Source organism: Lasiosphaeria miniovina (assembly GCF_030549165.1).
Source record: "Lasiosphaeria miniovina strain SMH2392-1A chromosome Unknown B0T26scaffold_8, whole genome shotgun sequence".
NCBI lineage: Eukaryota > Fungi > Ascomycota > Sordariomycetes > Sordariales > Lasiosphaeriaceae > Lasiosphaeria > Lasiosphaeria miniovina.
Window position 1 is genome coordinate 3124608 of NW_026848227.1, and position 24105 is coordinate 3148712.

General features: G+C 55.8%; 7 protein-coding genes across 7 annotated transcripts; 2 read left to right on the forward strand and 5 right to left on the reverse strand.

The window, feature by feature from the left end:
• Positions 1-577: 577 nt before the first annotated feature.
• On the forward strand, positions 578-3234 carry B0T26DRAFT_513109 (Man1-Src1p-C-terminal domain-containing protein). Its single transcript, XM_060435439.1, has 2 exons — positions 578-2372; positions 2494-3234. Exons 1-2 carry the CDS (start codon positions 781-783, stop codon positions 3143-3145), a joined length of 2244 nt encoding a protein of 747 aa, XP_060290655.1. The 5' UTR covers positions 578-780; the 3' UTR covers positions 3146-3234.
• A 1458-nt stretch (positions 3235-4692) lies between these two features.
• On the reverse strand, positions 4693-5220 carry B0T26DRAFT_659231 (HSP20-like chaperone; the record flags this gene model as incomplete). Its single annotated transcript, XM_060438934.1, has 1 exon — positions 4693-5220. The coding sequence occupies one exon, from the start codon at positions 5218-5220 to the stop codon at positions 4693-4695; it is 528 nt and encodes a 175-aa protein (XP_060290656.1).
• A 368-nt stretch (positions 5221-5588) lies between these two features.
• B0T26DRAFT_513529 (uncharacterized protein) lies at positions 5589-6186 on the forward strand. The gene is made up of 3 exons (XM_060435440.1): positions 5589-5760; positions 5850-6126; positions 6149-6186. The coding sequence occupies exons 1-2, from the start codon at positions 5623-5625 to the stop codon at positions 6039-6041; spliced, it is 330 nt and encodes a 109-aa protein (XP_060290657.1). The 5' UTR covers positions 5589-5622; the 3' UTR covers positions 6042-6126; positions 6149-6186.
• A 1522-nt stretch (positions 6187-7708) lies between these two features.
• Positions 7709-9858, reverse strand: B0T26DRAFT_757301 (helix-loop-helix DNA-binding domain-containing protein; the record flags this gene model as incomplete). The annotated part of the gene is made up of 2 exons (XM_060446230.1): positions 7709-9193; positions 9247-9858. 2 exons carry the CDS (start codon positions 9856-9858, stop codon positions 7709-7711), a joined length of 2097 nt encoding a protein of 698 aa, XP_060290658.1.
• Positions 9859-13157: 3299 nt separating this feature from the next.
• Positions 13158-15539, reverse strand: B0T26DRAFT_657933 (uncharacterized protein; the record flags this gene model as incomplete). Its single annotated transcript, XM_060438828.1, has 2 exons — positions 13158-13848; positions 13906-15539. The coding sequence occupies 2 exons, from the start codon at positions 15537-15539 to the stop codon at positions 13158-13160; spliced, it is 2325 nt and encodes a 774-aa protein (XP_060290659.1).
• A 957-nt stretch (positions 15540-16496) lies between these two features.
• On the reverse strand, positions 16497-17465 carry B0T26DRAFT_732758 (uncharacterized protein). Its single transcript, XM_060443122.1, has one exon. It carries the CDS (start codon positions 17325-17327, stop codon positions 16806-16808), a length of 522 nt encoding a protein of 173 aa, XP_060290660.1. The 5' UTR covers positions 17328-17465; the 3' UTR covers positions 16497-16805.
• Positions 17466-20620: 3155 nt separating this feature from the next.
• On the reverse strand, positions 20621-22668 carry B0T26DRAFT_658965 (uncharacterized protein; the record flags this gene model as incomplete). Its single annotated transcript, XM_060438918.1, has 2 exons — positions 20621-22159; positions 22249-22668. The coding sequence occupies 2 exons, from the start codon at positions 22666-22668 to the stop codon at positions 20621-20623; spliced, it is 1959 nt and encodes a 652-aa protein (XP_060290661.1).
• Between the last annotated feature and the right edge of the window lie 1437 nt (positions 22669-24105).

Consider the following 24105-nt stretch of genomic DNA (forward strand, 5'->3'; position numbering starts at 1 on the left):
GGTGGGCCATGGTCAAGGAAGGCTATAGGCCTTTCAGCAGTTGATTTCGAGATTATAGAGGTTCCCGTAGTCTGGCGGCTGATAAATGGCTGCTTGGGAACTAAATGCTATGTTATGAGAGGAGTACATCAGATAAGTAATGATGTGGATAAGGGAGGGGGTCGCACTGGGAAGAACAACATGTGGCGCAGCATATGGCGCAGCTGATGTGGCTGGGCTTTCGAGCAGATTTTGCCAAGGCGGGCGCCCGCCTAGCCAAGTTGTTGCCACCGACAACCAAAAAGCTCCGCTTTCGTCATCAATCAGTTGCGAGCGAGCCTGCGGCGATTGTCGAGGTACCGATTACTCCGTAGCTTGGGCCCTCGAAGACTAGAGCTGTTTAATCCACTTGCCAACATCAACACTAAATTCCCACCACGCACACCTTTTTACCTCCTTCCATCGTGGTCTGGGGCCGTCCTTTTAGTCGGCCCTCTTTGTCTGGAGTAGGCGCATTTGATTTAATCGCACACCGTCTGCACCTGCATCGCTTGGGTTCCAAAATCAAAGCGCAGCGTGATAAGCCCGCGACTTGTCTGCGACAGTTGGTTGACTCCGGTCCATCTACGTATCAATTCTGCTACTCTGCTTCAGACTTGAGAGGCGTCCACACATCAACTTTTTCCTCCGTACCTTCAGCTCTGCGCTGCCAGGCGCTTGATAATAATAATACATTCTGTCCCGACTCGACCCAGTTTCGACTCTGATCCAGCTAGTTGCAAATTCAACCCAACCGTCAACATGTCAGACTCGGAGAGCGTCGACTACCTGCAGGAGGACTTCGATGCACGGTCGCTGACAGTTCCGCGTCTGCGATCAATCCTGGTCACGCACAACGTCAACTATAACGCCACAGCCAAGAAGCAGCAACTGATTGATCTCTTCAACGACGAAGTCGTTCCACAATCGAAGAAGATTTTGGCCGCGCGCGCCCGCGCGAAACGCTCTAGCCGAGGCATCGTTGATGCCGATTCCCAGAGCACCACGAGTACCGACTTCTCCAACGAGCAGGACCTGATGCCTCCGCCTGCTCCGGCCTCGCGTGCTCGCTCGCCGAGAAAAACTACGCGGGTGAAGCGCGAGTCTGAAGACCCCGAACTCCCGCCTGCACCGCCCGCACCTTCGCGGGCGAGCCCGCGCAAGAGGCAATCGCGATCTGCGAGCGCCCAGTTGCCCACAGCTTCTGATACAGACACGGCGCCCGATACCGACGCCGCGGCGTCCCGATCCGTCAGGCGGGACAGGCGCACAACGCCGGCTCCCAAGCTCGAGCCGCCTGAGGAGGAGGAGGTTTTCTTCAAGCGCACACCCGAAACCGCAGACGTCTTCTCCACCGATAACCCGTTCCAGAGCGGAGGGAGCTCACCACCTGCCGTTATCAAGACGCCGAGCAATCGTCGCAAGACCACAGGCATGGACTCGACAGTCAAGACCAAAAGCACTTCTCCTACAGGCAGACGACGAACCGACGGTCCCATGTTCAGCAATCTGAATGGATCGACGACCGCCTCGAGAGGTTTTGAGATGCCCATGAGCCAGGTTGGTCTGCCGAAAACACCCCCGTCTGTGTTGGCAACCATCGAACCTGGTGAAGAGTTCACTCCGGACGAGCAGCTCGCCCTTGCTCAGGAGGAACATGCCCACCCCGAACTAGCTATTGCTCGCAGCGGGACGTCAAGGAAATTGCGGCGAAGCCGTCTTTCCCTACCCATTTTGTCGCTCGTCACGGTCCTTTTGGCCGCCTACGGTGGTTGGTATCGACAGCAGAAGATCGCAGTTGGGTATTGCGGGCTTGGTCAAGAGCAAAGTCGGCTCATTTCAGCGAACATTGAGTTTCCCGAATGGGCTACTGAGTGGGTCGAAAAGGCGGGATTGCAGGATCTTGAGCTTCCTGACTGGGTTGCTCCGCTCGTGGAGATAGAATGCGAGCCTTGCCCTCCCCACGCTTACTGCTACGAGGACTTTTTGGTTCGCTGCGAGCCCGATTTTGTCCTCAAGCCCCACCCCCTTGCCTTGGGCGGCATTGTTCCACTTCCGCCCACTTGTGAGCCCGACGGCGAGAAAGTTCGTCGAGTTCAGGCTGTTGCCGACAGAGCAGTTGAAGAACTGCGGGACCGAAGGGCCAAGTTCGAATGTGGCGAGCCCGTTGAGCCAGACAATCAGCCGCTGGATACCCCTTCCATCGAGGAACTGGAGCTGAAGGAAGTGCTGAGCAAGAAGAGGAGCAAGCGGATGGCTGCGGAAGAGTTCGACGAGCTCTGGGCTGCGGCTATCGGAGAAATCAAGTCCAGGGACGAGGTCGAGGTGCAGCAGGAAGATCAGTCGGTGGAAGAGTAAGTCCTTGCGAGTCCGCGTCCCCATTATACCTTTTATTCCCTTTAATCCTGCTCTTGCATGCGTTACAAAACAATATCTGACCACCTGGACTAACCAGACCCGTCGCCGTTCACATAGAACCGGAGGTGCCACCTATTTTCCAAATGCCAGACTATCATCCACCTCTCTCGCTCGCCTTTCGTACACCTGCGCGATCCAGCGATCAGTCAAGCTCGGGGTGGCAAGACATCGACTCGGCATTGCTGGACTGATTGGGCTGTTGCTGCTGAGCTGGTATGTTCGGAGCAGCTACCGATCGTACCGCGCCGTGTCGGCACAGGTTCCAGCCCTGGTAAATCAGGTCCTGGACCGCCTTGCGGCCCAGAAGGAAATGGCGTTCGAAGACGGCAATGACGACGCCTTCCTCTTCCTCCCCAATTTGCGCGATGACGTGCTCCGGTCGATGCACAGCCTGGCCGAGCGGGACCGCATCTGGCAACGCGTGCGTGCCGTTGTCGAGCAAAACAGCAATGTCCGCACGGGCCAGCGAGAGGGTCACAACGGCGAAGTCGGCCGCGCCTGGGAATGGATAGGACCTAGCAGGCTCGTTGCCGGCGGCGAAGGAGCATCCGGATCGCGAAGGCGTAAGAGCGCGCGTGTATCATGGGGCCCAGACGTGAAAGGCGAGATTGAAGACTCGGGGCTGTCGTCGTCTAAGCTTCTCTTCGAGGGAGCCGACAAGAAGCCCGAAACTCTCCGGAAATGGGAGGAGAGTAGGCCGATCTACTAGCCTTTTCCCTTTGGATCTGGGGTTGGAGGAAAGGCCGTTGACATTGGGGTTTGACGCCCATCACTTTCCACGGACTGTGTCTCTATTGTCTAATTTCTTGTGTATCTACTTTTTTATACTTGGCGTTTTAATACGCCTGCCGGGCTTTTGACTGCGGTGCTCTGCAGTGGCTAGGTGATGATTACCTACCTGGTCCCGAGGGAAACTATGCTTGGGTTCGTTTCTTGGGAGGCGAGACGGTTGGAGCGGCTACAGTCGGCTTTCTTTTCCCACGCTTGCTTGCCATCCCGTTTGCTCCCCGCGGTAGGAGGCTTGGCCCTCTTTTTCTTTGTGTCAGGGGCGGTAGATATGGCGTCTAGGGGGTGGGAGAGCAGGCTTTGACACGGGGGATACAATCCTATTTTTTTTGTGTCTTGTATTTTTCTGATTTTTGCTTTGTTTTTTAACTGGTTGATGGAGAGATTTTATTCCCCCGCCGCCGCCACTGCCTCTTCTGATCTTCTAAGAGCTCTCTGCCTGATATGGAATACTGCAGTACTGTACCCGTTCTAACACGGGATCTCGTCCGCTTGCTATGCTCGCTGGTATACTAAATGTGTCGTCTCCTCTCTCTAGGGGCGGGGCCACTTTTGCCGCTCGCTCGCTAGGCAAACCGTCCGAAGACTCTTGTGGCGGTAAGTAACTGTCTGTCTTTCTGTCTTGGTAGGGGATACGGGAAGAGAGCTAAATGGCTTTGCTATCGTGGCAAGGCGGCGGACCGCGTAGTTCTTGGGCCGGGCGGGCATGTGAGTCGGCCTGGCTCATTCGTGGCGTGGGACCCTGCGCGGTGTGTGTTTCGATTGTTTGCTGATCCTTTAAGGTGGATATGGGTTTTCTCTGTGTGTTGTGTTGTCTTCGTTGTCAGACAGGGTTCCTTAACGGGTTATCGTATAGCCAGGCAAATAGTTTGCTAGATAGGCAGATAGACAAGAGTAAATTTCGAGAGGTTCTGCTTGCATCCATGCGCGGCTGTCTGTGGTTGTGATTTACGTTCACATTGTAGATAGAGAGATGGGTGGCCGCTTGAGACGGTTCCACATGAAACTAATAGTCTTAGTCACGTATAGGGTCTTAGTCACGTATAGGCCATTTCACTTTGGTGATAGATCTAGAAGTCACTTCTGAAGTAAACAAAAGAAAACATGCACTTAGCCACAGGATTGGTCAAATAAAGAGGCAGAAACTAGATCCTTCTTGGGGCCATAATTAATACACAGGAGCGAGATTCAAAAGTTTCATGAGTTTTAGTATCCAATATGCAACAAATATACCGAAAAAAGCAGAAAGGGTCCGGCCTATTTAAGATACCTAGACAATACAACGCAGCAACACAATAACACAAACTTGTCGGAGCTCGCGGCGTATACTTGATGGAGCCATCCCTCCTTGAGAAGACAAACCTTTTTTTTTGTCCTTTTTTCCTTTCTTGATCATGATCCCATCATGTCTCCTTCCCTTTGCTTGCTCTCCTGTTTTCTCCCCTCGAGACAATAACACGACTCTCGCAATCATTCAATATCGACCTTGCGGACTTCGGTCCACTCCTTCTCGGCCTTGGGCACGACGACAATAAGGATGCCGTCCTCCATGCGGGCCGTGATGTGGTCGGCATCGACCTCTTCCTTCTCAGCCGCGGCGGTAGCAGCAGCAGTAGCAGCAGCAGCTGACGTGAGCGGCGGTAGCCGGATCTTGCGCTCAAACATGCCTACTCTGCGCTCACCCGAGAGCATGCCGGCGAGGAAATCCTCGTTGCCGGGGCGGTGGACGACACCCGTAATAGCCAGCAACGACTTATCCGCGTCCCAGTTGACGGCCACGTCGTCCTTCTTGGCGCCGGGGACGGACAGGTGGACGGTCCAGTTGTTAGGGGTGTTGAAGATGTCGACGGGCGGCACGAAGCTCTCGCTGTCGGCGTAGTCGTCATCGTTGGTGTTGCCAGCCTCTGCCCCTCTGTGCCCCTGTTGCTGGTGTGCCTGGGCATTCTCGATGTAGCTCCGGATTTGCCGGGCAAAGGGGTGGCTCGCGAGGGAACTCATCAGTCCGTTCAGGTCAAAGGACCCACCGGCAAACGGTCCAGCTTCCGCAGCACCGAATGGAGGAGGATGAGGAAACTCCTCGGGATGGCCGTGGCCGTGGCCGTGTGGGCCGTGTGGACCGCCGAAGCCACCATGTCTGCCTCTGCCTCGGCCACCTCTTCCGCGACCACCGCCACGACGTCCACCATGGGGGCGATGAGGGAAGGCAGTCGGTGCCTCCTCAGGGGGGTCGGGGTGCTCTTCGTCGTTTTCAGGGGTGTCTTGGTCGCGCATGGTGGCGGCATCGGTTAGGTCCGCCTTCTCGGGGTCGCTTCGGCCTAGGATATCGGCCTCGGCAGCCGCGGCAGCGGCGGTGACGTCATGCAGGTCCTCCTCGCCGCTGGAAGTGTGGTCATCGTCGTGATGGTGGCGGCAGCGTCTGCCGTGGCCGCCGCGTCCTTCGTGTCCTTCGCGTCCGTGGCTGCTATGGCGGTGATGGGGATGGGGGCCAGCGCCTCCTCGGCCACCCCAGCCGCCGCCCCAGCCGCCGCCCCAGCCGTGGTGCCGTCCTCGACGAGCGCCCCAGGGGCCACCGAAACCGCCGAAACCGCCGAAGCCAGGGGGGCCGCCAGGGCCGCCGGGGGCACCAGGGCCGAATCCAAAGGGGAAGCCCGACTGCTGCTGAGGACCGGCGTGGTCGACACCGTAGCCAGGAGCTGCACGGTTGTCAGAGCCCATGGACTGCAAGAAGTCCCAGAAGGGCTGTCCGAGGCCAGGAGGGGGGTTTGGAACTCCGTTCCAAGCCATGGTCACGGTTTATCCGTTTACTTTGTAACTGCTGAAATAGGCAGTAGGTAGGTGTTGTGTACTTGATGTACAAGGTAGAGAGGCGGTGCCTGGAATAGGTCGGGTAGTTAAAGAGTGTAGGTGTGGGTGGATGTGGATGTAGAAGAGAGTCGGTTGTTGGTTGCTGGGGGTGGGAATGGATGATGAGAGAGTGCAGGCGCTGGGCACGGTTCGACAAAGAGAGGGAGGGGGGGAGATCTAATATACTCTAGCCCGAGGTTACCAAGTAGCTAAGGCAAGGTAGGGATAAGAGGTTGCAGGTAGAGAAGATGAAACGCAATCCCATCTCTGGTGCGCCGTCCACGCCAGTGTTTGCCTCCCACGGGCTGGGCCCGGCAAGGTAAGCTAGGCATGCGTGTGTAGGTATGTATTGTACATACACGCAGTATGTACAGCACAGACTGACCACACCTCACAAATCTCGAATTTACGAGCCAGAGTAGAATCGAGTCTGTGACTCCGACGAGGAAAAGGGGGAGTGGAAATGGCCATTGCCACGCACAAATTACGACGCAATCGGGACCCGACTTGCCTTCCATGCTCTACTCCATGCTTCTTCTCAACCACTAGGTAGAAGGGCAGCTCAAGAAACGGGCCCTCGAACATGGACAGCCCCCGAGGTTGAAGTTGAAGGGAGGCGAACGCCGTGCCGTGGAAGGCGGCGCGGTGGGGTGTAGGGCAAGAACAGAACGGCGTCGACAGGCGCAGAAACGGACACAACCATACAGCATATACTTGTCATGCCATGCCATGGGCGATGTTTGGGTCGACTTTTGTGGGGTAAACGTCCAGCCTAGACGTTGACAAAGACGACAATCCCAGGCCACCCAAGCTACGTTACGCCACGCGTCATGCCGAGACGCGCGGCCTCGGCTCTAGTCTCAGGCTGTGCCTTCCTTGGAGGTGCGCTGTAAGTGCTCGCGGCCGATGGGAGTCACAGTGGAACACAGGCGATTATTAGTGGACGAGAGCGGAGGACGGCGGTCAACTGCCCCCGAGCACCGACCGATGCCCGCCCACCTCGGAGCCGACGATGGCGTCGCCTTGTCGCCCTCGGACTTTATTATCTACCGCTTTTTCTCCTTTCCTCTTTTCTTTGATTTACATACCCTTAGATGTGGCATTTGTAGGCCAAAAAACTGCCTGCCCGCCCGCCCTTTTCGCCATACCTTCCTCCCTCCTCTTGTGTTGCCAAAAGTCACAACCTTCACTGTTTTCTTCTGACCATCAGGCACTTGGTGGTAGTTCATATATGTGTACGTATTGTATGCAATACTTCGTATACATCCCTCCATAATTAGGACGAGATGGGCATGTATGTACGTATGCATGCACATATAAGTATGACTATATGTACCGAGTAAATGCTCAGAAGCTAGCATATCTGTAGATAAGTCATCGTTGCGTTAGCACACATTAAACGCGTCAAAAGCCAACAGGTTTTTACCAGGTGCCCCATCTCAAGTCTAGAAATGAGGCTCTGACCGCGACCGCGCTCCCGTCCAGTCTTCGTCATTGTACATCACATACTATAGTATCCCAAACGCCTTTTGCAGCATGCCGCACGCCATACCTGCCACATGGCCCTGCCGTGCTACTGCCAAGCCAACGAGCCTTCCGCCCATACGAAAGGCTATGCATTCATTAAGTCCGCCTCGTTCCGTCACTCGACCATCTTTAGCCCGAGCCTCTTCTCCGCCTCCTCGGCTCTCCGGTTGGCCTCTACAACCTCTTGCTGTAGCTGTTTGATATACTCGATGGCTAGCTCCACCGTGCTGGCCTTGCTGTTCGGCACGCTGTTGCCCGACTTGTCCTTCTTGTTGTCCGAATCTCCCTCGCTCTCTTTGCTCTCCTTGATGTCTTTAGGTGCCTGAGGCAACAGGGTGGCAATCTCCTGAAGTGCCGAGTTGATTCGGTTCCGCCGTCCCTGCTCCGCAATCTTGTGCGACGTCCGCTTTGACGTCAGATTTGTCGACAGCTCGCTCGGATACGACACGCCGGGCACCGTGTTGCCCTCGAGGATGCGTTGGTAGTTGGACTTTGTCGCCAAGAGATGCGAAGCCGTGTCCTCGGCCGAGGCCCCTCCCGGCAGTAACGGCTTGATGTTGGGCGAGATCTTGGGCCGTAACGCTGGCGAAACCTGAACCGAGCTCACGCTCGGCCGCTTCTTGCTCCCCCTCGGCAACAGCAACGGCGTCTTCCTCGTCTCCGACCCAGGCCTCATCATCAACTGCGGGCTTTGCGTTGTCGGCGTTGTCGCCGGCGGCCTCGCCGACCGAGGAGACGGAAGTGGTGTGAGGCCTGGCGTCTTGACGGGGTTAGCATCTGGCGCCGATAGAGTTGGCGTTCGTGTGATCACCGAAGGCCGGGCCGGCTTTGGGGCGCTAGCAGGCTCTGGGAGTTCAAAACTCTCAATGTGTTCCGTGTCGCCTGGGTCTTGGCTGCTGGTGCCCCCCATTGAATTGCGGTTATTCGGGGAGCTTAGTTTCATCAGCGATGCAGGTGTTGCCGGCGACAAGGCCCCCGGCTGGAGAGTCTGGAGGCCGGTGCTAACACCACTGCTTTGCGGCGCGATATAAGGAGAGGGCTTCGCAGATCGTGGTTTTGGGATCGGAGGGGGCGGCATCTCTATCGGCATCATGTCGTTCAGCGCTTGAGGAGAAACCGATCCGTTTTCCGAGTCCGTTGCCCCTGTCGTGGATGAAGCCGAGGTCTGGACCAGCGGCGTACATGACTGGGGGTGGCGATCTGGGCCTTGCTCGGCACTTTCGACAAGGTCACTCAGCACAAGTGCGTTCATAGTTGGCGTAGTTGTGGTTTTCCTTCTCATCGGCTTAGAGATTGGCGATTGCTTGACGCCCACCTTGCTTCTTGCCTTTGACGCGTTCTTTCGGATCTTCTTGGCTAAATCTCCCAAACCGGGGTTCGGCAAGGGGGGTCCCGTTGTTTCCAGGTCCATGTCTCCTGGCGAGCTCGTCGTCGCGGCGCCGTGTCTTTGATTGAATATGGCCATCGAATCGTTCTGCGCGTGAAGTGCCGGCGAAGACAACGGGCTGAAGTAAGCTCCCGGGACGGTAAACTGGTTATCAATTGGGAAATGTGTCTCGAGCGGGGTCACTGCTGGCGACACCAATGGCGTGAATGACATCTATACACATCAGTACAAGTGCCGGGCATCCAAGACACGGAGCGAAGGCTTACATCCTGCTGCTCTTTCAGCCTCTGGTACCGGTAATCTATCCCCGGTGTCTGCTGCTGGTGCTGCTGCTGGTGTTGATCCGTTCCGTTGGGTTGGGAGAAGAACTGGTTGGTCCCAGCTTGGAGGTCCATACTCTGAGGGGTAGGAGGTACCATGCGGTCTTGATGGCGGACGAAGAATGCGGCCTGCTGCTCCTCGATCTGCCGTTGCTGATGCTGTAACTTTTGCTGCTGGAGGAACTGGATCTGGGCATCGATGCTGTCGACAATGGCCTCGCTGGGGGTGGGAGGCGGCATCATGGTGGCCGGAATGGTCTGGAAAGAGGCACTGGTTGTTATGGCGGGAATCTGATGCTGGAGCGCCGACTCGGCTCGCGATAGTAGGATTGGGGTGTCGGTGCCGCTCATGGGAGTGTCGAGGTGGTGGTCGCGAGAAGAGGAGGCCTGCAGCAAGTGGGCACCGGCCGGAGACTGAAAGTCCTGGAACTCGTAGCTCAAGCTGTCGGCCAGGTTGCTCATCCCGTTCATGTCTAGGAACTGCTGGAAGTCATCGTCGGTTGTGGGATGCATCGGGTGATCCGATACATTCCATGCCGACGAGTCCATCATGGCCATGCTGTACGTGCGCACCCGAAGCTTGTCCTTCCCTGGTTGGGAGTCCAAGTCGCGGGAATAGTCGCGAATGCTGTCGTGACAGCGTCGGTATATATATGCCCCGAGTATCGAACGGCTTGAACTACTTCTAAGCACGACGTTGCGCAGAGAGAAGACAGAACGTAGCGGGAACCGTTGAGCGAGGCAGCGCCCCGAGGTCCAATATGTCGTCGAGCCTAGCAGTTGCGGTTTAGTCCGGGTGGCGCACAAGAAACCCGGCGGCACAAATTGGGGATCGTTCCCGACTTCGTAAGTGAGCTTTGGTGGGGCGTCGTGATTAAGTTAAGTTGAGACGGCTTGTCGGGCGGCAATTAGAGTACCCCGGCATTCGGTCTAGTTGCTAGGTATCCTCAAGTTCGCGTGTCGGTTGCAATTGTCGACAGCAAGCACTGAGGAGCGCCGAGCAAGAATGGAAGTCAAGGGTTGCGGCCCCGGACGGCGAGTCGCAAAGGCAGCAGAGTGGGATGGAGGAGATGGTGTGGGGGGAAGCAGAGACTGAAATGGAGGGACCAGAACCTGCTAGCGTCTGCTTCATGGCTGCGCGAATTGGCTCGGGAGCCCTAGAACCCTGCGACAGTGGTGTTTGTATGCGTCCGGGCTGCAGTTGAACCCCAGACGCAAGTGCCTCCCTCGGCGCACCTTCCCTCAACGAGACTTCTATCTCCCACTCCACTGTCCACACTGTTTCCATTTCTCGATAGTGAGGCAGTTGACAGACAGACCCGTCACAGCGGGTGGAGGGGATTCCTGTCCCTCCGCCTCAATGCGGCTGGATCTGCTGATCTGCTGATCAGCTCAGCTGTGTACTGTACGTATGTAGAGTACATACAGCTCGATAAGGGTTATCTGGATCACGACCCCTCCTCACGCTTGTGGGCGTGAGTCTCAGACACATGTTAATCTTCCTCCGTCCATCACTAATATAATAATATACCTACATACCCTGGGCTGTACAGGATGCAATAGAGGGCACTGGCGCTGGCTGAACAGACCTCACGTTAATGGCTCGGGATCCCATTACGCAGGTGCTCCAGCGTTCATCCACCCGGTCGTGGCCGAATCCCGCCGACTTCGCTACACTAGATCTAATTGAGGGAATGTGAAGCGGCTGCCCCATCTCGATACTGCTAGTTAGCGTCCCGGCTCCGCTTCGCTTCACTTCATACCAGGCCTTAAATGGCTCGTGATTTGCTTTTTTCTTATGCACGCGTTACAGTCTAATCCCTGGCACGGCACTGGGGAAGAATAAGGATCAAGTCTTGTAGCAAATAAATCAATCAAGGAACAGACAAAGAAAGGTCTCGAGGATTCGTTCTATTCCCAGGGGCTCCAAGAGCTACCGCCTCCTTTTCAGAAGAGCTTCTAGGGTGAGCCGCAAGGCTCTTAGGCATCTTATATCCCAGAAAGCCTCCGGCTGGTAAATTATCTAGGGATTGGAGCTGTCCTTGAAGCTTGGGTCATGAAGCCTCCTGCTCGGGTTTTTGGCTCTTGCGCAAGGTGGCTTGAACCCCACGCATGGACCTGCTCTCGAGGCGGGGGAGGTGGGGGTCATGAACGGAGATGAGCAAGGGAGCCCTGGAACCTTTCCCCCAGCAATTCGCTGACAGCAGCAAGCAGGAGCAGCGCCGGCAACTGCAAGACAGCGCCGCACCACCACCTACATGCATGTCCCCCGCGCCTGCTTTCTGGATCTGTTGACCGACGACCCCGACCCGTGGACAGCGCCACCAATGAGCTGCTGAGGGAAAAAGCTGACGAATGAGCGTCTAACTTCCATTACTTGTACCTACCTAGGGTCTGGTGTTCTGGAAGGAGTCTTCTCTCTCGGGTTGCCCTCTTGGAGCAGCCCGTGTTTCCCCTTCCAGTCTGATGCCATGCCATGCTCTGTCTGCAAGCCTGCCTGGGCGCTGGCTGCTGCTGGTGGTGCTTAGAAGGAGGACTGTGTTCCTGGACGCTGTGCCAGAAGCAGGCAAGCAGCAACCATTCGGTCCCAGAATGAACGCAGTCTGCAGCAACCTCGACGGCATGGAAGCCAGAGCTGGGTGGGTGGGTGGCATGACGCCAACACCCTTACGGGGTTGTACCGATATACGAAGTACTGGGTCTCCCGAGGCTGGTGCCTTCTTTCTCCGAGCCTCTCGTGCAGCAGGGAGTTCACGTCCCGGGTCTTTCCATGTTTGTGTTCTTGTTGAAATATGATAAAATTTCACCTTTCCCCGGCCAAGAACCAGGGAAAAGGCGAGTGTGTCTGGAGCTACCTAAGCTTACTAGATACATACGAGAGCACAGCTGCAGCTCATTACTGTGGTGTCCCCAATAAACAACGCCAATGGGGATCCACACGTCTACCTACCTGCCGGGCTCGACAGACCTAGGCAAGGCAAGGGACCTCGGGTATATCCATTGGCAGGTCCGGTATCTTGATAATAAAAAAACGCTTGACGGCTGCTCCTCCCCCGCCGCTCAAAATCCAAAAGCAAAATATGATGTATGACATGATTAACGGCGCATTGGGGGGAGCAACGAGCGGCCTAGCTCGTCTCCTCTTCTATGGAGGTCTGAGTGTGTGTAAGAGCGAGTGTGTGTATGTGTGTGTCTCGGTGGTGTGAATGTGGCGTGTGAGAGCGAGAGATGGTCGTGATCAAGGCCACATATAAGAAATAAAGATAAAAATAAAAGATAAAAATGACCAAACCTGGGTCGCCCAGTGCAATGCCAGTGCCCAGAGAGAGAGAAATTGGTGCGGAAACATGTACAGAATCAAGAAAAGAAAAAAGATGAAAGACGTGTTGAGAGTTTTATACAACAAGGTTTTGAACCCTAGCTTTTTCGCGCCTGAGATGAGGACGATGATGCCGCGCTAATTAAGAAGAGAAGATTCCCGTGCCTGGCTGAGCGAGGGCGCCGCGAGGCATTCAGAGGTAGAAACACAAAACAAAGTTCATGCTTATATATATATATATGTGTGTGTGTGTCGGCGTGGCATGGTTGAGTGGGAGAAAACAAGACGGGTTTTCATGTCTCCTATGCTATGAATGCCACGTGTCTCTGTCCAAATGAACGAGAGAGAGGGGCGTAAGCCAGACCGGCTGTATATGCGCGCAAGACTCCTTAAAATCAAAGGGAGAGAAAATGGCATTTCGTATATGTAGGCGGCGGTGGGGAGCTTTTGGGCGGCGGTGGCGGTGGTGATGGTGTTGTTCATGAGTAATGTAAACATGGATCGTGAGTTTGGTGGATTTCATGCAAAGACGTCACCGTCACCGGCCGTCGCCTAGATTCAGCCAGCTCATGTCATCGCGGACCGCCTGCTGCTGTCGGGCCAGCTGGGACGAGGGGGCCGAAGAGGCGGCATCGGTGCCGGTATAGGTGCTCGCCGGTGCCCGGTCGGCGCCCCATGGTTTCGGAAACGCGAACTCCGTAGGATCCCACGCTTCGTGCACCGAGGCAGGAATGCCGCTCGAATACCCCGAAACGGAGCTCACGGCGCTCACGGGCCGCTCCATCTCGATCTGGCCCGTCATGCCCTCCTTGATCTCGGCGTTGTACATGGCAATGTTGGGACTGCGCGCGGCGACCCGGCTGAACGAGGCCCGCGGTTCGTTGATATGCAAGGGCGGTACGGTGGCGCTGTCTTGTGTGATGCGGTGCTGATTGCTGTAGTTGGAGCTCCGGTCCGATGCCACCGTGTTCCTCCGCGAGGCCTGGTTGGCGCCGCCGTTGGCATTGTTTGTGTTACTGTTCCTGTTGTTGGCGTTGGCGCCGTTACCAAAGCCAAGTAGGTTTAAAGCCGACCCGCCGGACCAGTACCTGTTCCACCCAGAACTCCGCCTCATGCTGCCCTGGCGGTCGATGGCGGCCGCCGCTGACGGATTCCGCGGCCTGGGCTCAGTAGTATTTGGAGCGAACGAGACACCCTTGTCATCACGGGCTGGTTGCCGTGCTGGAGGCCTGGGCGGGGCGTGGTCCAGCGGCTGGAGCTGGGCCGGGGCCTGGGGTCGGGGCGACGGCGTTATGGTCCTGGCCGTCTCGGCGACCTGGGGCATCGGCTTGCTGATGGTGCTCTTGAACGCCCTGAACGTGCTGTCCTCGGAACTACGCCTGCTGTGGTTCGTGTTGCTGCTGAGGTTACGCATGGGCGCCGACTGTCCCGGCTTCTGCTGGTTGTGGCGGCCCATCAGGATGGCTATGGATGAGAAGGAGCCCTGCGAGTCTTGTTGCTGGTGTCCGCGGAAGACGCCGAGGCCGCTGTTAATTTGTGGCAAGCTGTCGTTTGCAAACTTGACGCCTGCCTTTTCGTCCGACGATGCGCCGCTGGCTCTCCTCATATGGCCTGCTTCGATATGAGCGTTCCGCCTCCGTCTCCTATGTATGCACCAGTACAGTCCAGCCAAGACAATGGCCAACCCAAAGATGGACCCGAGCGCGGCGGCGAGAATCGTAGTGGTTCCAGATCCCGAGGTCTCTGAGGCCGCCGGCAGCGTGGTTGCGGCAGGCGTTTGCGTCGCCGCTACGGGGGCGGTAATGCTTGCTGCTGCGGATGTGGGAGAAGTTGTGGGCCTTGTCGTAGCCGTCGATGTCGCCGTTTGTGATGACTGTGTCGACGAGGCTTCGCTTGCGAGCAGCTTCTGGTCCACCAGCTTGGCCGTCGCATTCTGCCAGCTGTTTTCCCTCGCGTCGAACATGCACAGGATGTCGTCCTGGTTTCCACCTGCAATCACGACCAAGCCGTTGGGATCTTGTGCCAGCGCATAGTTACTCCTCGTAACTTTCGGGGCCAGCGTCGAGTTGTAATCGGGCCAGTTGGCCACTGTCAGCGGCGTGGCGTCTCTTCTCGCGCTCTCCAAGCTACGATGGCCCCCTCCAGACGTCCTCCTCTTGATCGCTGGAGAGTTGACAACCGGGACGTCTCCAGCCGAGAACAAAACAGAGCGGTGCACCGAATTCGGCGAGACCGTCATGTCAAAAGTAAGTAAGCTTCTTGACCCATCGTCGCCATTTATGATGACAGCCTTGATGGCAGAAACATCTTTTTGCAGCGGCTCCGCTAGGGATGCCCCTGAGTCGATCCAGTCTGGCTGGCGAAAAATGGTGATTTTAGTGTTCCACGTACTCCCGCCGATGAGCACTGCCTCGGTAGCAGACCACGAAAGGAGAATAGGGTTGATGGTAGGAGGCGCGACCGAGTTGAAAGACAAGACGGTGTATGGCGCCGAGGCGCCAATGGTAAATGTCTGCTGAGACGGGTGCTGTGAGCCGTCCTGGGCGCCGCCATACATGAGAATCGAATCCGTGCTGTTGATGTAGGTCGCGCCGTGCCATAATCGGTCCTGGGTCACAGGCATGGGAAGCTCTACTGACTCCCACTTCCCCGTGGCGTACGTGAATTTCTGCAGGCCCTGATACCCGTCCGACGTTCCCTTGCCGCCGACGACGAAGAAGGCCGCCGTCGACGCGTCGCCTGGTGTTGACCCGACACACACTCCGCCCGTGACCTTTTCACCCTGTGGTAACTGCGTCCACCGAGCCCCTGGCTCTAAGGGTAGTGACTGGAATGCATCGGCCGAGTACGTATAGAGCGTCCCGTCGAAGATGACCGAACACGCGTCCGTCAACGCCACCTTTGGCTGAGGAAGGGGCATGTTGGGCAATGCCTCCTCCCTTCAGGCCTCTGCAGAATCGACGTGTACCAAATTGCCAGCTCGCAGCAATGCGGCGGGGTAAGCCTCGGGTGCTGTTGCCTCGAGTTACAGAGACATGACGGCTTAGGCGTTCGCAGGCAGATTCAGCATTTATAGAGTCGTGACCTAGAATAAGATGGATTTCGAGACCGGAGTGGCGATGCGTACTGGTCCAAACCGGCAGGTTGTGCAGTGCAACAAGTGACAGCTCACTCTGCCAGACGAAACAAGTGGAAGAGAAAAAGGATGCCAGATGCACACCTTCACGCCACGCAGCAAACACTCGACAGTAGACCTTAAGGAAGCGTCTGGAAGGCGAGGGCCTGCCCTTGTCGGTGAGAGCGAGAGCGTGATCGACGGAACAGCCTTTGGATGTTTCTCGGGGTCGATCGCGACGGCAGAGAGAAACAAAAGCTCCTCTCACGTCTCTGACTTGTTCCCTCGGGGGATTTCGTGTCGCAGGTTGGGAGAGCCTGACAGGAGTGCTGTTTCCCTCCGGGTGGGAAAAGAGTCTTCGTTTGGACACGAGCCTCCTGCGAGCCCCTGGAACACGTTTGGTTTAGGTAAGAGGGGGCGGGCTGTACGATATGCGGATTTGTCGTCGTCCAATATCTCGGTTTCGAGTGTGTTAGTCGGGTTAGGCGAATATCGATACAGAGGATCTCGCAGTGCGAAAAACGCCCAGACGAGCTTTTCGATCAGGGAGATGGCCGGCTCTCTCTTGCTTGCTGCTCTCGGTCTCTCTCACACACACTCATTCTCTCGACAAACAATAATAGCAGGCGGCCGAAGGTGAAGAGAGGGGAAGAAGGACGGACCAGGACGACGGGACGGGACAGGACAGAGGGACGACCGCCCAGTGGGACCGAGACACCGGGCAAAACGAACCAGCATCCATGAGAATAAGAAATGAACGAGACGGAGGGTCCTCGCCAGGGGCGGGCAGCTGGGGTGGCTTGGACGAATCAGCAGCGTCAGTGGGGGCCAAAGCAAGGGTCTTGGGTAGTATTCTTGGCTCTTGGTTGTAGCCTTCGGCCAGGGGCTACCTCGATTGCTACCCCCGGCAGGCCCTGGCTCGGGTAGCTCGACCCTGCAAGGGACATGGAGACTTGGGGGGGCTTGGCTGATCTCGAGAGTTGGATGGAAAGGGGCACAGGCGCAAACAGAGAATTGGCAGTGCGGTGCGGTGCATGTGTCTGCGAATCAAGACCCTCCCTCGTTGTTACCTCAGCACGAGCAGAAGCCCTTTCTCTTCTGTCTGGCGGTCCATTCGCCAGTCGCTTCTAGAAACCAAACTCCTGATAATCCATTCCCATCGATTCCTCCAGAGCCAGACCAGGCCAGACCGACCAGAGCCAAACCCGGCAGTACACACACCTTACTTGAAGTCCATCCCATCCTGCAACAGCACTCTGTAAGTACGGAGTAGGTAGGTAGGAATATACCAAGACATGGCCAAGAGCCATCAAAACGCCCGATACCAACATTGCAATCATTTGAAGAGCAACGCGCTGAAAAAGGATGCCCGTCGGTCTGTCTGTCGGTCATTCGGTCTGTCTGCGACTCTGCTGCTGTGTGTCTGCATGGGATGTTGCCCTGTTCTGGTTCTCGGCAGGTTTCTGAGCACAAGCAACATAGCAACTCTCCTCTCACCGACTCTCCCACACCACCGGAACGGGGCCCTGAAAAGTCGTCTTGTGGCCCAGCGCATGCAAATGACCAAATACCTCGCCAGAATAGCATCGCCATCACGAGGCTATTGCCTCTGGCGAAATTGGCACGGAATATACAAGGCCATAGGCCACAAAAAGGCCTCCGCCGCCAGCCAGACGACTGCTGAGACTGACTGCGTCGCGCGTGCTTTCCGTAGAAATTTGAGAGTGGACGAATGGAAACGCCGTGGACCCAAGAGGCCCATGTCCTAGTGGTACTTACTGGTCGGGTCGTCCCCTCGCAGGGTGGTGTCCAATTGCCCATGCCACCGATTTTGAAACACCCAGAGCGCCCCTAGGCCTAACCCGACTGGGCAGGACAGCCGAGTGGAGAGAGCGAGCTGCTGGGCGGAGAAACGTTGGAGGCGGGAGCATCCACGCCCTCCACACCTTCTCTTTTCCTCTTCCAAACCCCACACGTGGCCCGGGACGGATTTCTTTATCGAGCAGAGGGTCGAAGCCTGTAAAATGGCTTTTCATACTCAGTATCCAGCACCATGTCAAAAACAATAGGCTGGCAAGAGAGGCTGAACACGCAAAAGAGGCGGAACAAGTGAGACAGACGGATGGGGGCCATGATGTCATGAAGGACAAGAAAACCGTCAAATCGGCGCTCTTCAACCTTCACAAACCTCCGACTACCCTACGCCTCATCTTTTGTTGGCGCAGCTGACCTTGACCGCGCCGGCGCAGTTGCTCAAAGCACGATGCGGGTGTCGGGCATTTTCACGGCACGGCTGTATTGTATGTACAACAACCAGCGCTCAGCCGCCGAGTCTTCCGGGAAACACGAGGAACCTACGAATACGTGAGAGGGGAGAGCCTTTCACTACGGTCTTGTCTTTGGCCGACTTGTCCACGGGGCGCCACAGATATCCGTCCCCGGTGCTGCCATGTCTTAGGAGAGAAAAGTCGCTATGGAAATGAATAGGGAGTGTTCAATCTCGCGAGACAAGGCAGCAACCATGGTCCATGGCGCGCCGTCTGGCCTGATAATAACGCTCTCGAGATGGCCGGTTGCGACCCTGAACCTACCCTATGTACCCTCTTAGTAGGGCGAGGGGCCCTGGTGAGCGAGGGCCCGAGGTGGTCCGGGGGGCCCTGACAGGCCTGGGTTGTGTGTCCACGACTCCACGCCGCCAGCCCCAAGTCCAACCACCCCTCTCCCCACCCGGCCGGCCCTGTGGCCAGAGGCTGGGTAGCAGCACTTTGACCTCAGGCGCCGCCGTCAGCAGCAAGGGGCGATGTCGTGATAACCCGTAACCCAGATTAGCATTGCTAGAGCTTGAAGTTGCCGTTATTCCGTAGATCGCCGCTATGCAACGACACATCAACATAGCTTGGGTAAGGTAAAGTAGCTCCGAAAAGCAAGTCATCAGTTCTAGCATCCTTCATTCAATCCTTCAGTTCCACTCCCATAAGAATACCAGAGTCTGAGGACAGAGCATTTCCATTGCGGAGAACGAAGCAGATCTTCAAAAGGGATCAGGTCTAGCAGAATATCCATCCCACCCCACAAGGTATCTTACGTATGAGCCTTCAAGGCACCGAAGTACCCAAGGCGGGAAGGTTAGCAAATGTGCCCAGCCGCGCACATCACATCGCACGAAAATGGCACGGTAGACTGGAACTTTGGGCAATGTGAGCGGCACTGCCCGATCTTCGGGTGTGCAGAATCTCCCGAATGTGGTCATGTACGTAGCACGAATCACGGCATGCCACCGCAAGGTGGTAGGCTCCGACCAGTAGGGTAGGCAGCCGGCGCTGTTGTGTCCAGCGCGTCGCTCGGGGTTGTGCAGGCCGTTCCGCACACACATAAGGAACCTTACCTAGATTATCGTAGAAACAACAGCAACGAGGGGTATCACCAGGCAGCAAGGAACCTGAGTCTTTCAAGTGTTGACCCTCAGCGAGATACGGATACGATACTTCTGAGCATGGGACTCGTGACTCTCACTGGAGCCAAAAGTCTCTCGACCATCCATCATCCTTACCCGCGCTCATCATGCGATGCCATGCATGCCACACCACGCCCTGCCATCGAGCGAGCAGGAATGCAATTCAAGAGTGAAAAGAAACGGAACACTGTCATTCTCTCTCTCTCTGTTTTCACGCGTGGCGCAAAACCAAAATACGAACTACTGTATGTAGAAAACAGAAACAGTGTGTGGGATGGATGGCTGATGACATGCGGATGCGGATGTGGATGCGAATGCGGATGGATGCCGCGCGTGGCTGCATCAAAAACCTAAATGGTTCGGTGCTTGCCGGCCAATCGATCAGGAGAATTTGAATGAATAACGGGCAGCCAATACCCACGATAACCGAGTCAGCCAGCGAGCCCGAAGGGACAGAGACAACGAACGTCGTCATTAAAAAAGCCGCCCGGGTCTCAAGCTGCGTGTAAGCGCTGAGTGTCAAGCTGCCCCAGATTGTCCAGTGATGATGCTGCCCTCATCACGGCAACTGGAGGGGGGGAGGGAGTGTGCGGTGTGTGGTGACTGTGATCGGCCCTTGCGGCTCAAAGAATGCAAGTCATAAGTAAGCCCGTCAGCCCGTGATGAGAAAATGGAGAAAGGCCATGGCGCGCGGCTCCGCAGTTGACCGATTTGATGCCGTTTCTCGGCGGCGATTGGTCTGAAATTCCGTGACTCGCCGATCACGACGCCGTGGTTGGCGGCTTTGACAATTGCAATCAAACAAAGACCACACAAAATAAAGATCACGAGGCAATTTTCGTGATAGTTTTGAGATTATAGCCGGACTTCTTTGCATTTCACAAATGCTGTTCGCTATAATCATATTTCTCAAACCGTAGCCAGTGGAAACAGCGCAGGAGAATATGACGCTGAAGCCGGAAATAATCGTTGAGAAATTTCCCATTCTCGTCCCTGCTGTGTCCAGCGAAGCTATAAGCCCATCTCGACTTGAGCCTGATGGCAACCTGGGACAGATCGCCGGTGCCTCCTTCCAACATTCAGTATCAAGCAGCCGTCCTAAACGCCCCTTCCCACAATGTGTGACTCCAGCCATACCTATCGATGATATGGTGCAGATACTGGTGTCTGCAGAACCAATCCTCCGTGAAAATGACCCATCCCACCTCTCCTGTGTGCGTATTTTAATGTACATGACTCAACAATCCAGGCCTCAGTGCTGAAAGACTGCCATTGTCACCGCAGCCGGTTCGTCCCCTTGTTCTTGACTACCAACCCCCAAGTCTAAGCAGTCTAGCAACCTGCGGTTGCATCCCAAATCTCCCTAGAAATCAACCAGAACCACCCCTTTTTAGTCTCTCCATTCCGGCGACTACATCGTCATCGGTACATTCTAGGCAACCGGGAGAAAAGCATCCGGAGGCAGAGTAGCCCTCAGCTTTTCAAAGGATTCTAGGGCGAGGTCGAAATTCCAGTTAGCAGCGCCTCCAAGGCATAGCTCGGAATACTCGGCCGTCATGTTGGTACGACTCGATAGCTCCTGAATAAGCTGGGCTTTCGTAGCCGCGTCCGGGGTCATCGGCGCAATGTTCGGGACCGGAGCGGCGGCGGCTACGGTGGGTACTGTCGCCAAGGTGGGCATGGCAGACACAGCGGGCACCTGCTGAACAACGGCCTCATTGGCCTTGAAGTTGTGCAGCGTGAGCTGGTCGCTGATAACTCGGTAAGGGTGCTTAGAGCGCGGGTTTGCTGGGTTGCTGGGTCCGAGAATAAACGTCCGCGAGAACGTACGGGTGCCAAAGATATTCTGCGCTGTATCGGCCTCCTCAAACTGGCCGTTAACACAGATGGCCAAACCAGTTGCAACACCCTGACCGGACGGGTCTGCAAGGCCGGGAAAAGTGTGGCAGTCAATGAGCCATTGTCCAGGTTGGTCAAGACTGGGATGCCGTGTGCTGGGCAAAAGTGCCCACAAGCCAGCAATGAGGTCGCCGCCGGTAAAGATTCGCTTCAGCAAATCAGGGCTCCTGTTAGTGGAGACTCTGTTCACGTTTCTCGAAAACTTCAGGTACGACTTCCATGGAAGAGTGCGGCCGGGATTCGGAATGACTGAAACTGAGAACCACGACTCGTCGTCATAAAACTCAGATGCCAGTCGAGCCCGATCGCTGTCGAACAATATGAAGAATGCGCTTAGAAATGCGGACGCCACGTTGTTTTCTCCATCACGTAGGTTCGATGGGAACTGCGCGATAGGTGTCGGGCTGATGAGCTTCAAAGATTCCGCAATTTCTTCCGGAGCTCTGACCTGTTGGCCATTCAGAATCTGCAATGACGGGAACCACTTGAGGAGCTCTGGGACAAAGTTGTCCTGGTTCATGATCGGGTTATCGGTGAGATGGAGCTCCTGAAGCTGCTGAAACCGATGCTCCCATTTGGCAATTTTGGGGAGGCTGTCGAGATGGTTTCCGCTGAGATCGAGCCGCTTTAGGTCCGGCAATGAGAAAACGAGCGTGAAGACTTGCTGGACATCGTTAATGTCGTTCCGAGCAAGGGATACAGCCTCTATGGCCTCGTTCTTTTCCTGGGAGTTCTTGTACTGCGATGTAGCAAGATGCAGAAGTGCCTTGAACGCCTTCTCGGCGAGTGACTGCGAGCCAAAGGCACCCATCATGCTCAGGCCCTCGTCCGTGCCAAGAGCTGACAGATCCAGCAGTTTCTGCTCAGCGTGATAGCGCTTGCCCAACACGGCAAGCAAATTCTTCTTTGTCTCCTCTGTGGTGGTCCGCGAGCTCGAATCGTTGGGCATCCTCTCCGTGGTCTCGGTGATTTCCAACGTGGCGCCAGCATATACGAAGCCGTTGAGTCGCAAAATAACCGGGGCATCATCCTTGTTGACGCTGATCCAGGCATAATCGCCGTTTAGGGTGCTCTGTTATGTGTTAGAATTTAGTTACCAAAACAAAAAGCAGTCGCAGGGCTAAAATTCAATGGTTGGTTTAGCTAGTTGCGAAGCGTTACCTTGCTAATCCTGATCGGCTTCTCCTTGGAAGCCTTTCGCTGAATAAAATTGACCAGAGTACCCAGGCCTCCATCGTTGTTGCTTGCGGCCTTGCTGTTGCGGAGGCCAAGAATCTTCAATGTCGTCCTATTGAAGTGCGCCTTGGAGCCTTGGCCTTGGCCAGAGTCTCCACCGTAGTTCCGAATATTCTCGGCAATCCGCGAAGATGATCGCGTTGAAGCGCCTTTTCCGCCACGTGCTCCCCGATTATCTCGTGCAGGAGCACCGCTGGTGCCGGAGCCTGTTGCGGGCACATCCATGGCGACGTCTCCGTCTTTGTCAGTTATTGGGGTACCACGTCGCTTGGTGATACCACCGCCACGACTCCCTCTGGGAACGGATCGATGGGCATTGCCTCGAGGGCCTGTGGGGGGCGCCATGGTTGGAGCGCTGGAGGTATGTGTGTGTTTGAGGTCGGGTGTGGAAATGCGTAGTTGAAGGATCCGTCGCGCACGCCCCGCTGTGTGCAGGCCCGAGTATCCGCTACCGAGCTGCTCGAATTGCTGCTTTGAGGGTTGTGATCTCGTGCAGAAACAGGCAGACGATTGCTGGAGAGAAACGGAGAAGGGCAATTGTTGAAGGGGTGAAAAGATCGTGGGCACCGTCAACGTCAAATGTGGCGGGGCCCGAAAAGAAAACGGCAGGGCGATGCGCCCCGCGGTGGAAAATAGGGCAGGCAGACGCTTCGAGATGAAAGAGAGTGGGCACGCAAGGCGGGTTAGAGGTAAAGAAGGAAAACCCAGTGCGGTCGCATGCGGGAGACAAAGGCGGCGAAGTGGTCGCGATATTCGGAGGCAACAATCGCCCGCGAGTCGCAACCTAAGGTGCAGATTTAACGAGTTCGTCAAAAAGTGAAAGAGCGGCGCGCGTGAGCCAACAACGCTAAGAACAAAGATGAGGTATACAGGTACCTCGAAAAAAGTGGGCTTATGCATCTTCTGATCCACCCACCAAGGACCCGCAGACTCATCCAATTGGCCAAATTCAGTCACAATCCCACTATTTCCCGAACAAAAACCCCGGGCCGTTTCAAGCCAATGGCAGGGCCTAATAAGCTGGCCCTGCCGGGCAGCTGGGTCATGCGAAACCCCGCGAGAGCATAAACTTGACAGGGAGGCACGATGATGTAAACACAAACGGATAACCCAAGGTACCTTCCGTATGTACATTACAGCACGATTTCAATATCTCTCGGTCCCCCGTACAAAGCCAGTCCAAAGTGCGGATATCAATCTACTTAAATGCCTCAGGGAGGTATAAAAGCTTCATCGGCGTCGTTAGGCAAGTACTCTATACCTCGGTATAAAAAATCGAATTGTCCAGAACTAAGGCGACATGATCCGACATCTGGTGCTCCGACGCCCTTGAAAACCTCGCTACCCTAACCCTGTAAGCATAAAGAAGTCATCAATGGGTATACAGTACTATGTAGCACAGATTAGACACCCGCGCCCTCGTATATTAGATACCAGATAAAGCCGGGAATTTCTTTTTAGCTTTTACTCCAAGTTTCGTTGCCTGTGTCTTGCACGAAGTCGGGGATGCGAGGGACTTGCAGAATCATCCGTAATAAATGGTGTGGCTACGGCTAGTCGCCGAGCGACGTTTATCTAGTCATCACCGTTGGCTTTCCATACTGCAGCTTCTTTATTCTGGAGGCGTTTTGTTTTACTTCCCTGCCGCGGCCCTAATTCTTTGACCTCGGCCGTAACGGTACTTGGACGGGTCGACCAAAGTCCCGGAGGAGCAGCCGCTGCGAAAACAGCCGACTCCTAATTGTTCGTGTCGCAGGTTTTACCGCCGTGGTGAGCTCGCCC

Coding starts and splice junctions, on each gene's coding strand:
- B0T26DRAFT_513109 (XM_060435439.1), top strand. CDS start 781: ATGTCAGACTCGGAGAGCGTCGACTACCTGCAGGAGGACTTCGATGCA. Junction 2,373..2,493: donor GAAGATCAGTCGGTGGAAGA/GTAAGTCCTTGC, acceptor CCGTTCACATAG/AACCGGAGGTGCCACCTATT.
- B0T26DRAFT_513529 (XM_060435440.1), top strand. CDS start 5,623: ATGGTGGCGGCAGCGTCTGCCGTGGCCGCCGCGTCCTTCGTGTCCTTC. Junction 5,761..5,849: donor CAGCCGCCGCCCCAGCCGTG/GTGCCGTCCTCG, acceptor CGGGGGCACCAG/GGCCGAATCCAAAGGGGAAG.
- B0T26DRAFT_732758 (XM_060443122.1), bottom strand. CDS start 17,327: ATGGCGATGCTATTCTGGCGAGGTATTTGGTCATTTGCATGCGCTGGG.